Source organism: Sarcophilus harrisii, chromosome 3, assembly GCF_902635505.1.
Source record: "Sarcophilus harrisii chromosome 3, mSarHar1.11, whole genome shotgun sequence".
NCBI classification, from domain to species: Eukaryota; Metazoa; Chordata; class Mammalia; order Dasyuromorphia; family Dasyuridae; genus Sarcophilus; species Sarcophilus harrisii.
Window position 1 is genome coordinate 537,814,555 of NC_045428.1, and position 14,794 is coordinate 537,829,348.

The 14,794-nt window shown below is 35.8% G+C and overlaps 1 protein-coding gene across 1 annotated transcript in view; it reads right to left on the minus strand.

Annotated features, from left to right (window-relative positions):
- The window catches only part of CSMD2 (CUB and Sushi multiple domains 2), a 994,819-nt gene that overhangs the window by 216,902 nt on the left and 763,123 nt on the right, over nt 1-14,794 (minus strand). The window contains exon 26 of the mRNA XM_031962095.1: nt 3,518-3,720. Within this exon, the coding sequence (XP_031817955.1) occupies nt 3,518-3,720 (203 nt within the window). The remainder of the gene's footprint in view (nt 1-3,517; nt 3,721-14,794) is intronic.

The following is a 14,794-nucleotide window of genomic DNA, read 5'->3' on the forward strand; positions in this document are numbered from 1 at the left end:
CCCCAAAATGAAAACATCCAGGTAAATTCTAGGTCAATGAAAAAATACTGCAATCAGAAAGAAATAATTCAAATACTAAGAATCCAAAGTTAGAATTACAAACAATTTAGCTGACAACCACAAAGAAGTAGAGAGTCTGGAAAATAATATTTCAGAGAGCAAAGAAAACAAGCTTACAGCCAAGAATAATTTACCCAGCACAACTGAGTACAATCCTACAGGGGAAAAAATAGAGGACTTACAAACATTTCTGATTAAAAGACCAGAGTTGTATAGAAACTCTGAATTTCAAACATAGAAATTATGAAAAACATAAAGAGATAATCATCAAATAATGATAAAGGACTAAAAAAGAATAAACTGCTTATATTCTAAAATGTGTTTCTTCTGAACCTTACTATCATCATCAGAGATCGTAGTGGGAGATTAATTTAGACAAATCTAGAAACTATTCTTGGTGATCTTAAGAGAAGAATGGAAAGAGAGGGGAAGAGAAATACACCAGGAAAGGGAGGTGAGGCAAAGTTGGATGATAAGGGAAAACTTGCACACAGTCTTCAAGTGCAAGTATACATTTATCCAAGCAAGGGGAAGAGGTTGTGGGGAAGTAACTGACATTTGAATCTCACTCTCATTTAAACTCATCAAAAGAAGAATACACACACACACAGAGAGAGAGAGAGAGAGAGAGAGAGAGAGAGAGAGAGAGAGAGTTGAGTAAGGAAATACAGTTCACTAAATAGTGAAATGGAAGGGAAAGGAGAGAAAGGAGAAGGGGATAGTAGATAGATGCTGGACTTGGGTGAAGGAAGACCTGATTTTCTTGAGTCAGATGTGTGATCTTGGGCAAGTCATTTAACCCTATTTGTCTCAGTTTCCTCATGTAAAATGAGCTGAAGGGGAAAATGGCAATCAGTGAGTATCTCTGCCAAGAAAACATCAAATGGGGTCATGAAATTTTAGCCATGACTGATATGACTCAACAACAAAGATTAAGAGAGGAATTTATCCTAAACAAAACCATCTAAATAAAAATGCACAAAATATTGAGAGCTCTTTATTGGTAGCAAATGATGGAAATCTGAGAAGGGGTCCACAAATTGAAGAAGACTAGAATAAATTATGGTATGTAAATGTTATTGTGCTGCAAAAAAAAATGATAAAGGGCATAATTTCAGAGAAAACTGGGGAAACTTCTACAAACTAGTATAAAGTGAACAAAAACCAGGAGAACAATTTATACAATGACAACATTATGTTAAAGACAAACAACTCTAAAAGAGTCAGGTACTCTGATCAATGTAATAACCAAACATGATTGCTAAGGAGTAATCAGGAAACATGCTACCCACTTCCTGAGAGAGGTTAAGGGCTCAAGATTTCAAAGAGAGAAAAATATATTTTTGGAATAGCTATTGTAGAAATTTGTTTTGCTTTACTATCATATTTGTAATAGGGATTTTCATTTTATTTTCATTCTCAATGGGGTGAGAGAGAGAAGGCAAAATTTACATTAAAAAAGATACAAATTTTTAAAAAATAGATTAAAATTCAAGGCAAGCAGGTGATAGCTTAGCTGTACTCTGACCTTGTTAAGTCACATATATGCTAAATTCAGTTCTGGGTACCACGTATTTAAGAGGAACATTTATAAGTTAAGTATGTTTAGAGAAAAATGATCAGAATGCTAATGAGACTTAAATCATTTTATATAAGGAAATGAAAGAACCAGTGATGTTTAGCCTGGAGAAGAAAAAACTTAGTCCTAAAATGATTAATGCTACAAATACTGGAAGAATTATTATGTGGAAAGGGGATTTTTCATATTCTATGGGATTCCTAAGAACAATGAGAAATTAGAGGGAGGCAAAATTTAGTTTAATATAAGGGAGACATTTTATGCCACTAGATTCATCCAACATTGTAATAACTTGCTTTGTGTGGTAGTGACTTGCTGTCATAGGAAATGTTCAAAAGGACTTTGACAACTAAGTTCACAGTAAGAAACTGTGATGTAGCCTTTTTTTTTAAGTCCTATTCTCTGTTCCTCTGCCTCCTACTTACTATGTCCACCCATAATTATGTTTCAGTTCTATCAAGAGCTGAAATTCCTGGGGAAACCACATGACACCATAGATAGAGCATTGGCTCTGAAGTTAGGAGGACCTGAGTTCAAATCTGACACCAGGCACTTAAAAATTACTAGGAGCAAGTCACTTAACCCCAGCTGCCTTGCCACAAAAAAAAAAAAAAAAAAAAAAAAAATCAGGTTAAAAAAAAGAAAAATTTAGGAGGAGGGGAGAACTGAAATTCCATCAATCTATATCCCTGTTGTATAGCGAGGAATTAAAGAAATTAAGTATCCAGAACTCAGTCAAGATATGGGATATCAAGTATCTAATCCAGTCTTTGATGGCTAAATGAGAAGTCAAATGGGGAACAAGTTTATACTTCTAGAAGGCAAATGCTAATATAGAAAACAGATATATTTATTCTGTAGATAGAGAGATGAATTTCAGTCAGAATCAAATTCCCCCCTTTAATAGTTATTAGTTAGAATGACCATAGAAAATTCACTTATAATACATATAATTACTTAACTTGTAAGGCTCAAAGGAGATAATGTAAATAAAGTACTTTTAAAATCTTAAAGTATTATATCAAGTCTTATTATTATGGACCCACACCAAGTATCCCCTATAAGGATCATACTCTTGTAGGTGGCCCAGACCATAGCATGTTAGACTTGGAGTCGTGCAACCATTTGAATCCTCCCTCCCACAATGACTAAATGTGTGACCTTGGACAAGACATCCAAGCTTCAGTTTCCTCAGAAGTAAAAATGAACACTGCACTTACCTCACATGGTTGTCATAAAAATCAAACGAATGAACACATATGAAGTGCTTTATAAATCAGAAAACACTATTTAACTGCTATATATTCTTCTTATTTTTTATTCCTGCCTCTTTGCCTCTAATTATGAAGTTTACTTTCACCCAGAATACCATCCATACTCATGTCCTATCAAAAGTCTACTTGGAGAATGAATGAATGAACACATACTATGTTCACTTCTTTTTTTTCTATTTTTTTCCTCTCCTATGATTTTTCCCTTTTGTTCTGACTTTTATCTCCCAAAGAAATACATAAAGAAATGTTTATTTTAAAAGTTAATATACATGTATAACCAGAAAAAATAAAACAATAAAAAAGTCTATCCTTCAAAAGGCAGCTCAAGTCTTACTTTCTACATTGTTTTCCATGATTCCTGCTCTATCTCCTTACCAACACAGCACTTTGAGACAGGACCCCTCATTTTGTCGCTAATTAATATAATGCTTCATTCTGCTGGCTAATTATTTTAACATAAGTCTGTTTTGTCTCTATCCAAGGGCAAGATGGGTTCTTCTCCAGTCCTCCTGGGCAGAATTATATAAAAAGCTAAATAAATGCCTGATGAAGTGAAATAAAATTAAATGAATAGAAGAGAGCTTAGAATTGGGAGAGCACTGACCTGAGAACTGAATGGCAAATCCCTGCTTACTGGTAAAGAAATCAGTGTTGAACTGTAGGACGACAGAGCTGAATGTGCTGTGGATGTTGCTGGGAAGCATGGGGCCACTCAGCTCCTTTAGGAGGATCCCACTCTCCACAGGTCCATCCCAGATTCTCAATACATCATGGACCTCTTCTGTATCAAACACCAGGAAATGCAGCCTGAGGAGAAAAAAAGGTATGATTCATAAGGGTCTTATCATTCCTGCTTACCTTCAGGTCCAAATCTCAACCAAAGAGCATATGCATTGAAACACACAAAAATTAAGCAATCATATGATGTTCCTGTCTTACTGGAAATTATAAGCAAGTGGTAAAATACTAGTAGTGAATACAGATAACTATAATATATAACATTATAGATGACTGGAGAGTTAGTTCAGCTAGTATTTATTAAATGATAGTATGTACCAAGTACATACTGTGCTGTTATTTAAAAAAAAAAAGTGGGAACACTTTTACTGAATCAAATGATAGCATTAAACAAAGTATGAAAGGTCTTTAATCAATATAAAAAGAATAAAAGCCAGTGGACGAAATGAAATTTAGAACCCGTGTTCCACTGTGGAGCCAATTTAGGGCAAAGCAACCCAGCCAAGTTCCTGAAAGAGAACCTTTGGAAGGCTAGAAAGGGAAAATAAGACCATCTCTTCCTCCCTCCCTTCATTCATATTTAGGAAGAATATTTAGGACTTCTTATTGATCTAGAAGTGATCCAAAAATAGCTATAAAAATTGACCAAGTCTGCACCAGAAGCCAAGGACAAGTCACATTCATTGTGACACATTGGGGTGAGGTCCCTACAAGGAATACTCTATACTTACAGGAACTTCATAAGCACTCTTCTAAGGGAAAACAAGGACTTCAGGAGCTATGAGCTTGCCCGTTTGTAACAAGAGCTCTCTTTAAACATCAACCATTGCCTGGCCTGATATTTGTGAATGAAAATTCCAGATTTTGGGGGATAATTTTATACCACCTGATTCTATCATACCACTCTGGTAAATAACTGTCTCTAAAAGCTCACTAAGTCTGTCTCAATAATTGATATTAATAGATAATCAATAGAGAAAACACATTGATGGGCCCTAAGAAGGAGGTATAGTAGTATAACCTGTCTGTCTCTGTCTCTATCTCTTTCTTTCTCTATCAGTGAAATAAAACCTCTTTCCCTTACAAATACACACACTCTCTCTCTCTCTCTCTCTCTCTCTCTCTCTCTCTCTCTCCCCCCAAGTTATCCTTAAAACTCTGAGGGAAGAAGTAAGTGCCCCTTCTAGGAATCCAACCTGCCAGTGTTATTGTAGTTTTGGAGAGTGAAAGCAAAGCCTGTTCTGCATATGTACATTAGATAATGTAACTTTCTTCAGAGCAGGAGGGGTGCACTTTTGCTTTGTAATCCTAGCATCTTGCATAGTTCCTGGCACATAATAGGCACTTACTTAAACAAGTGCTTTTTGAATGACTGACCTGCCTTCTCAGATCTTCCCCAATTGTACCCATACTTCCTGCCTCACCCTATCAATCCTGTTCTACTTATATCCTGTCCTTTTCTCTATGCTTGACTGAGGAATACTCTTGAAGCTCTCCTATCTGACCAAAGTAAATCTATCATGTCATTCTCAACCTCACTGACTGAATGAGCTATCGATAGAAGAAATAACAAGTTCTCCAAGATCAGAGAACATTTTGTTTTTGTCTTTGTTCCTCTAAAGATTAGTACCGTGGTTAGCACTTAATAAATGCTTATTGATTTGACTCTTGCATTTGTAGACTGCTCTTAGTTTCCTAGAACACGGTGCCTCAGATTTCCTAGGGACTAAGGAAGAAAGAATAAAAAGTATTTCAAGTAAAGCCAAAAGTAGGGACAAAGCATTTGCACTGCTAAGTCATAAAGCTAAAAACAATAATTCCCAACACAGGGAGCAAAGAACTGGCAACACCAGCTTAAATATTCCTTGTAGTCTCTACTCAAAGGAGTGTTCAAAAGGCCCCAATTATCATCAATTCAATAAGTAAAGGAGAACAAACTTTGTTATGACCTTATGAGACCACTAGGGAGGTGATGTCATGACATGCAAGTGAATTGGATTCAATGAGGGAGGGCTGTGAAAGATCACCTGCCTCACTTTCCCCTCCAGAGCCATCTGGGTCCAGGGGCAAAAGATAGATCAGGATGACTGGAGATAAAATGAGAAACTTTTTAAGTTAAGGTCTTCAACAGGTCTCAGTTTGACTGAAGTCCTATCCATTTAGTGATTAAGGTTAAGTAGCAAGTGAGGCAAAGAATCTCCTTTTTCACCTAGTCCAAAAAAACAAAAACATAAACCTCTGAATAAATAAATAAATCTGGGAGAGGGGAACCCTTAGGGTTTCTGGCCAAAGCAGAAATATTTGCTATTTACATTCAATCTTAGTAAATCTGGACCCAAGCATTGGCAGAAGAAGTCTTGGCTAGGGACCTATTGGTGGCCAATTAGAAATAGATGGTTTTTGCCTTAAGGCTTGGTCTTTAAGAAAGAAATGAGATCAAAGCAGTTCCAGAATAATGTGGTCTGGGTGGGGTCAGGATAGCAGGTGACATCTTACATTCTCTAAGGGAAAGGGAAGAACTCACAAGGACTGAGACTTCACTGACCTGACAAAAATTTGTCACTGCAATGTCCCACAAGTGTTCTCTTCACTCTACACTAAAAGCAACTTGGCAGGATAGGTGACATATAAGACAATTCACATAGCAAAAAGAACCCAAACAGGGAAAAAGGGAAAAATAACTGAGGACAACGGAGCCTCAGAGACACATTGCTCTGCTGTAATGAGGTTCTACTTGTCTCCTAGACTTCTTCCAATTCTGTCTGATGTTGTCAAGTATGTTTAGGGCCACAATCATAGAAACAAAAAGAAAAAAAAATTGCCTTTTCTCACTGGACACAAGTACCTCCAATACAAGGAAATAGAGCTATTTCCTCAAGGAAATTAGGGAACTAACTATGTGATGTATAAAAGTTAGGGTCTCCCCACTCCAAATCCCTCTAAGCCCTCCAGATCTCCATAGATCAATTCCAATTTTTTTCACTTTTCAGTAATCCCTATGTTAATGCCCCTTGCCTTAAAATTAGGACCTGACAGCATGTCCCATAAGTGCTAACTCTTTTAAGATACAAAAAGTCTGATTATACTGATTGCTGAATGAATTACACGGTCCCTATATTTAGGCCAGCTTCAGCCCTGCTTTGCTTTACTCTCTGGCCACATACTCACCAGCTGTCTTGTCACAGTGCAGATACACTTCACTTCCTTCTCTAAACACATTTATTAGCACATAAGAAACACTTAATAAATACCTTTTCATTTAATCATTAATTAATTCACAGTTTCTGTCTCTGAACCAGGAAACAGGAAGGGTCTTATTGAGTTATAAGTAGATAAAAGTTGCACTATGGATCAACCAAGCAAAAGAAGAAAAGTATGTCATCCTGTATCCCAATATTCCTGTAAATCAGGCAGGGCAGATATCATATCCATTTGATATAGAAACTAAGTTCCAAAAGGTTTAGGTGACAGTGAAGAAACTAAAAGAACTTGGTGTCTTTACTCTGGAACTTGAACTTTTTGTCCTGGACTATGTTATTTCTCTAATCTAGTAGATATTATCTCTCAGAATATACCTCTCAGAGATATTTTTGCTTCTTATAGGTACAGCACCATCACAAACCCTCTGTCAACCTTCCGCATTATTTTATTTCTCAGAAAGAAAGTCCCCTTAATCTATTCCTCAAGTCCCTTCTTTATTCTGTTGTCCTCAAAGAAGAAAGGATTCATGGGCAAAGCTTTGGTTTAGTAAAGCTAGGGAAAGAAGAGGGAAGAAAATGATGATGAAATAGATTATTTGGGCAAATGCAATAATATAGACAAAAGTGAGCTTCAATAAAGGATCAGCTCTATCATTAATTTATTGTCTCATCTTAAGAAAAATGCACTTTCTTTTCAGGGGGAATAAAAATACATAACCCATTTATATCAAGTGTGTTTGAGTACAAATTCTGGAGAGGATTCCAATCAGCACTGGCCAAAGGAAATTAATTCTTTATCTGTGAATTTCATAAACCAACGAAATCATAGGATCCATCTATATCCTTATCCCAATTTGTGGGTATACCTCAAGGCTATGTTCTGAGCTTTCTCCTTTTCTTTTTCTACACATACTCTATCTTTTATTATCCCACAATTATTTTAATGTGAAAATTAACAGTGGGATTTTCATTATATTTCATGAATTTAACATAAGTCCTGAAAACTATTTCAAGTAAAAAACATTACTGGAACATACATGATATTTCAAGGATATTCATACATGAATATTTCAGCCTCACCTAATAACAAATTATATGCTCAAATACACCATTTAGTATAGTCTCTCTCTTTTCCTCTCCCCCCCTCTTTCTTTTTCTCTCATTCTTTCTTAACATACACACATTCCTCTAGTATAAAGTTTCAAGTTAGAATTATATAAATGAATTTGTGTCAATTCCAACTTTACAGTTTAATATTTAGTTCCCCATCTCCCTCAATCAAAACAGATGCCTACTTTATTGGATTTCAGGTAATTTGATTAAATTAAGGAAGAATAATGATCAGGCTTAATCCCAGGGGACACTTAAACTGCAGTCTATCCTTAACTAACTGTTAGAACTGGGCAGGGCGGTGGAAAGGGGAGTGCACACTCTCTTTCACTTAGTATTTCATAGCTTCCATGGGATCAATTATTATCTCTATGCATATAATTTCCAAAGATGCATATCCATTTTTTTACCTCTCTTCTGAATTCTAGGTCTAGCTTGACCCCTGTACATTTCTGCTTAGATGTCCTACAGGCATTCTCAAACTCAATATTGTTGTGACCTGCTTTCTAGAGTCCTCAAATTGGGGTGATAAAATGTATAGGGCTTTCTAGAGCCCCCACACTGAGGTGATTAAATATTGAATCCTGCTTTCTAGAACCCCCCAAATTGGGGTGATAAAAACATACCGTGCTTTCTAGAGTCCTCATGCTGGGGTGATTAGAATATAACTTCTTAATGGAGAAGTGATGAGGCAGGACTTTTGAGGATGGTGGAAAAATGGAGTTCGTTTATTCCAAGGACTTTCCCCCTTTTGTACCCTCATAACCTTATATAACAAAAACAACACTGGGCATGCACCCAGTATATACTGTGCATGTAGGACCACATAAATAACTTGCTATATATATAGTTTGCCACCTGGTATCACTCTTCCACCCGGTATCACTTCAATCACAACACAGGTTGTCACTGTTCCTTGACTTCTCAGGAAGGCCAAGAGTCCTTAGGGGAGATGGGGAGTCAAATCAGGCCATGTTAGCAGGTTCCCTCTGGGCTAAAGAGTCTTATACCTCATCCAGAGTTTCCTCACTGTCTGTGACCCTCTATACAATATGTCTAATATGGAACTTATCTTCTCCTAAGCCCATATCTCTTCAAACTTCCCCATTTCTCTAAAGCAGGGGTTCTCAAACTTTTTAAATAGGGGGCCAGTTCACTATCCCTCAGACTGTTGGAGGGCTAGACTATAATAAAAACAAAAAGTTTGTTTTGTGGACCTTTAACTAAAGAAACTTCATAGCCCTGGGTGAGGGGGATAAATGTCCTCAGTTGCTGCATCTAGCCTGTAGGCCGAAGTTTGAGGACCCCTGCTTTAAAGTGTATACCCATCCTTCCAGTTACTGGTTTTGATCTGGAAGTCGTTTCTGATTCTTTCTTCTCTCTCATTATATCCAATCAGTTGTAAGATCATGTCTATTTATTATTTTAATATTTATTTTATCTGTCCCATTCTCTCCACTCATATGGCCACCATCATCTTGCCTAAAATAATACAATCTTGTAATTGATTTCCCTGCATCTATCCCATCTTTACTTTCTCCAATTATTCATCCCCATTGCTATGCTTTTATACAGGCTATCCTTGATACCTAAAACACTTTCTCTTCTTACTTCTGCTTCTAGGAATCCATAATTCACATCAAGACTCAATTCAGGGTCATTTGTTATTCCTTCATTTGATAATGCTCTCCTCATAAAATTTTTTTATAGTTATTTTATATGTATAATCTATTCTTTCTGAATACATATTGTTTTCCTTCAATATGATATAAACTTCTTAAGATCGGAAATGGTTTTGTTGTTTTAGTATTCCAAGTACAGTACTTGGCACACTCCAGGAAATTAATAAATGTTTGGTAAAATGAATTTATATTGCAGATGTCTTCTAAGAAACAGGTAAATAGTCTCCAAAGGAAATAAAATCTTAAAAACTATGAGATATCTTATTCTCTCCTTTCATTACCTACTTGTTCTGTAAAAAAGAAGGTAGAAGGCTATGAAATGGAATGACAATAGTTTTATAAGAAAAAATGGAGCAATATTAGTATGAGAAATTCATTGCAATGATTAAGGTTTACAAGTGCTAAATCATACATCCAAGTTAGAAGAGTCAAGAAACTTGCTCATCCTCTAGCATCCCAATGTCATGGATTAAAGAGGCTCATGTCATGGATAATTATATTGATTTTTCCCCCTCTCCCAAACAAGTATGGACTTTAGAAATCAGTTCAATTTACAGTCATAAAATGGATCAAGAACCTTAGCTAGAAATGTTCTTTTAATAGAAATCCCCACTGTAAGAAAGAAAAAAAAAAACAAGCAGTTAGTGAAGCTGACCTTGATAAGGGATCAAGCAGGCAAAGAGGAGCTCAGTTTAGGCTAGAGTTTAATCAGAGTCAAAAGAATGGCTGGTCACTCATGGCAACTGTAAAGCTATTTCTGCCTCAATTGATATATGGTCAAAGAATATGAACAGACAATTTTTAGATGAAAACATAATGATAAATATTGGAGGGGATGTGCAAGCACTGGGACACAAATGCATTGTTGGTGGAGTTGTAAAATGATCCAACCATTCTAGAGAGCAATTTGGGACTATGCCCAAAGGGTAATCAAACTGTGAATACCCTTTGACTCAGCAGTACTATTATTGGGTCTGTATCCCAAGGATATAATAAAGAAGGGAAAGGGACCCACGTGTGCAAAAATGTTTGTAGCAGCCCTTTTTGTGGTAGCAAAGAATTGGAAAATGAGTAGATGACCATCATTTGGGAAATGACTAAATAAACTGTGGTATATAAAGGTAATGGAATATTATTGTTCTATAAATGATGAACAAGTTGATTTTAGAAAGGCCTGGAAAGATGCACACAAACTATACAAACTGTTGCTGAGTGAAACAAGCAAAACTGGGAATATATTGTACACACTAATAGCAAAAATACGTGATGATCAACTATAAAATATAAAAGACTTGGTTCTTCTCAGTGGTGAGTGATCCAAAGCAATCTCAGTAGACTTTGGACAGAAAATGCCAAAGTCTATTGGGACAGAAAATGCCATTTGCATCCAGAAAAAAGAATTAAGGAGACTGAATGTAAATCAACAGATGCTATGTTCACTTATTTTTTGTTTGTTTTTTTCTCATGGCTTTTCCCTTTTGTTCTGATTTTTCTCTCTCAACATGATTCATAAAGCAATGTATATTAAAATAAATAAATATTTTTTAAAAAGATGTTTTTGTTATTAGTTGCAAAAAACCTGGGGTTTCAGACACTATCCTGATGATCAATGCCCTATGACTTTGGGAGCATGGAGGCTCTAATAGAAGAATATTCAGTCTGTGCTTCTGCCTTAAAAATGAAATTTAGATATCTAAGCAATAAAACTCTCTAAGGATGCTGCAGATTGTGTCATTCATGGCCATACTTCCAGGTTTGCATCCTGTTCATATTTTTAAAAAAAGATAGATTGCAACCATTACCAGTTCTGCACTACAATGGAACACAAGACAGCCAACATTAACTTTATTTGTGATGGTGGTAAACACAAGTAGTGGTGTCTGGCCTGGGAAGGAGACTGGATCTTCTCCCTTAACTGGTATGATACATCTAAAGTTCCATTCCTCCCTATTCCTTAAATCTGATCTTGATATCATCTCCTCCACAAAATCTTTTCTGATCTTCCTTACTAGAAAAAAAATATATATTTCTCCTATTAAGCCTGTACATGGTAGTTTGTTTTACATATCTCTTATGAAATTACTATATTAAAGGTCTTGTATATATAAATATGCATCATACCCTGCTTTTCAACTCTAAATTCTAGGATAGTAAGGATCCTGATTTACTGAATTTTACATTTCCCCCCAGTATTTGGTATTCTACGTACCCAATTAAGGGACTTCGATTGAATTCTTGGGAGGGCAGGCCACAAAGAGGCAAAATATAGCAACCTATAAGCCTTTGGAAGAACATGAGCTGTCCTAGACAAATGCACTTGGGGACATTTTTCAAAGTTTCTGAGAACAAGTAATGAATGCCCCAAACCCTGACAATGAGAAGGTCCTGCAAGAATGAAATTCTTTCAATTTCTTAAAGATTTAGTAACAATACAGGAACTAGACATTCAGCACCATATTAAAAAGTCCTTCTTCAACTTGGGATAAAGCCCCAAGATATCATAACCTCTTATGTAAGTATGTGATAAAAAGGAGGTCTTGGCAAAGCATGTAGTAGATAGGAAATTGTACAATATAGTCATTCAACAAGAGCAGGAGAAAAAAGTACTTATGCATACATGTCTACACTTACTCACTTAAAGAAATCTAGAGCCATACACACACGTCTACATATTTGTACATTCACATAACATATATGAATATAGAATAATATGCTCTAAACAATGCACATGTAAGTGGTGTGCTATAATCACATACATGTACAAGTATGTACACTCATATTTATACACACATTTAATAATATACATACAAGCAAATTGTACATGTATGTTCCTAGCTCATGTATTTATTTACACATTCATTTCTGGCTATATCAAGTGTTTATAGGAAAAAAAAAAAGATAGGTGGCAAAGGACCAAAATTAAATGAAGGAGGTAAGAAAGGGAAAATGACACAAACAGTTATTACGGATCTTTTCCTTGACTAGGAAGTGCAGGGAGATGGATTTTCTGGTTTCATGGAGAATCCACAGAAATGAAGAGGCAAGTGTGTAAGTCTTGCTTCCCACATTCCTCAGTCCACATAAGCCCAAGTTACTTCACTATCATTTACATGCCCAAAGTTAAAAGTCTGCTTCTGAAAGCCTAGTCCCTTTGTCTATATCTCTATTTCTTGATACTCCATCTCCATGACTGGGACCATTTGCTTTATCTCAAACCTTTGCCTACTGCTTGCTGCCAGATTCTATCTAGTGCCAAGATAACCACCTGATGGTCCCTACTAGACTTTCACAGTGCCAAATACATGCCATTCTGGATCCACTAGTATTGCCTGCCTCTCAGAACACCTGCCCTGCCACAGTGGTAATGTTTAGTGTAAGGTTCTGAATTTACAGCTTAGTACACCTGTCATGGCTAACCTCTAGCACTGACAATATGCTGTGAAGAAATATTCCATCTCTTTTCCCAGAAAAATTTTATATGAGTATACTTGTATAAGAATTTTCCATATACTGTTAACTTGTAATTTTCCTGGGGATTAGAGAAGGACTCACTAAAGAATTAATTACTTTGGAGAAGGGAAAGTGATTATGCAAATGGGAGATGTTCACAAGATTCATGTGAATATGGAGGCATCTTGAATATTGGAAATTGAAAGAAGGAACCAATGGTAGCACAAGGCATGATATGAAGAAGTAAGTAAAATGGTACAATTACTATTATGCAACTACAGTTGCATGTATAATTCCACATTGCAACTTTCCCCATCTTGGTTTTGATATATTGCTGGATATGTATTTAAAATAAATACAAAAATGGGAATCTGGGAAGGAATTTTACATAATCCACAGATGACATGTGAAGACCAGTAGATGACAAAGAAAAATATATGTATAGTATTGTATAATATAAACATTTTGTCTTTTAAAACCATACTAATTCATATTTCTTCTATGTTACAAAGGGAGGGCCAAAATTTTTATATGGATTTTCCTTGCAAGGGGTCCACATTCCTAATGGAAGGGACAATTGAGGCAAGAAAACATATGCACATTGGAGTAGCTTCATATTTAGACAAAGCCACATTTTAGTAAGATGTGAGTAACCCAGTCAAATACATTTTATGTTATTTTATGGTCAGATGAAGGAATGTAAACCATTGGCAAATTCACAGGTAATTAATAGAGGCAGAAATGGAAAGGGGTGATACCCATGTCCAAAGATAGCTGCATGGTACCAAAAACACAAATCCTGCCAAATTGGCAGTGACTTTTAAAATATAGTTATCAGATCAGTGGCTTTCTGCATCTGATGCTTTGATTTCACTTTCCTGGCAGTATCTCCTAAAGTCTTCCTTCTTTTAGCATTCTTCTCCTTTTTTTTTCCCCGATATATTTCCTTAGTATGACTCAATATTCAATGACAGTAAAAAACTGATATTCAATGAGAATACATCTGAGAAAGAATATCTGACACAATCAGACATGACATTTGGTCACAAAGCTTTATCTGGAGGCTACTGACCTGACCTGGAGAACAGATCTAGATCTATAAACTACCAATCGAACCTCAAAATAATTAGCAGATGAGATGATATTTTAAAACAAAATAATTTGGACACTATATTTCAGGGAATAATCACTGAAAAGAAAAAGAAAGCAGAATTAAATAAGGAGAAAGAATTCACAGAATTCCAACAAGGAAAAAAAAGATCTAAAATTCAACTCACGGAAGAGTATTATTACCCAGCTTCAAAATCATAGACATAAAGAAGCTATCCTTCAAGCCACAAGAAAGAAAAGACTTGCATATCAAAAAACACTAATCAGGATCTCACCAAATTTTTCTCCAAAACCTAAAAAAAGATGGCAAGGTTGGAAAAGAACATAGACACACATGAGTTTTAAAAATAAAGGCTTGGATCCTAAGACAAGCCTTCCAGCAATCCTAATTATTCTGTTTGAAGGTAAAAGACATTTAAAAATCACAAAGACTTAGAACAATTCATGGATAAAAGTCCACATCTAAAAAGGTCCTTTGAATCAGAGATACCCACATCCTAAAGAGATAAGCAGTTAAAATATTTAAAAGAATCAGTGGGTACCTAAAACCTATTAACTTCACAGTTGAAATTTGAGATAAAATATTCTAAT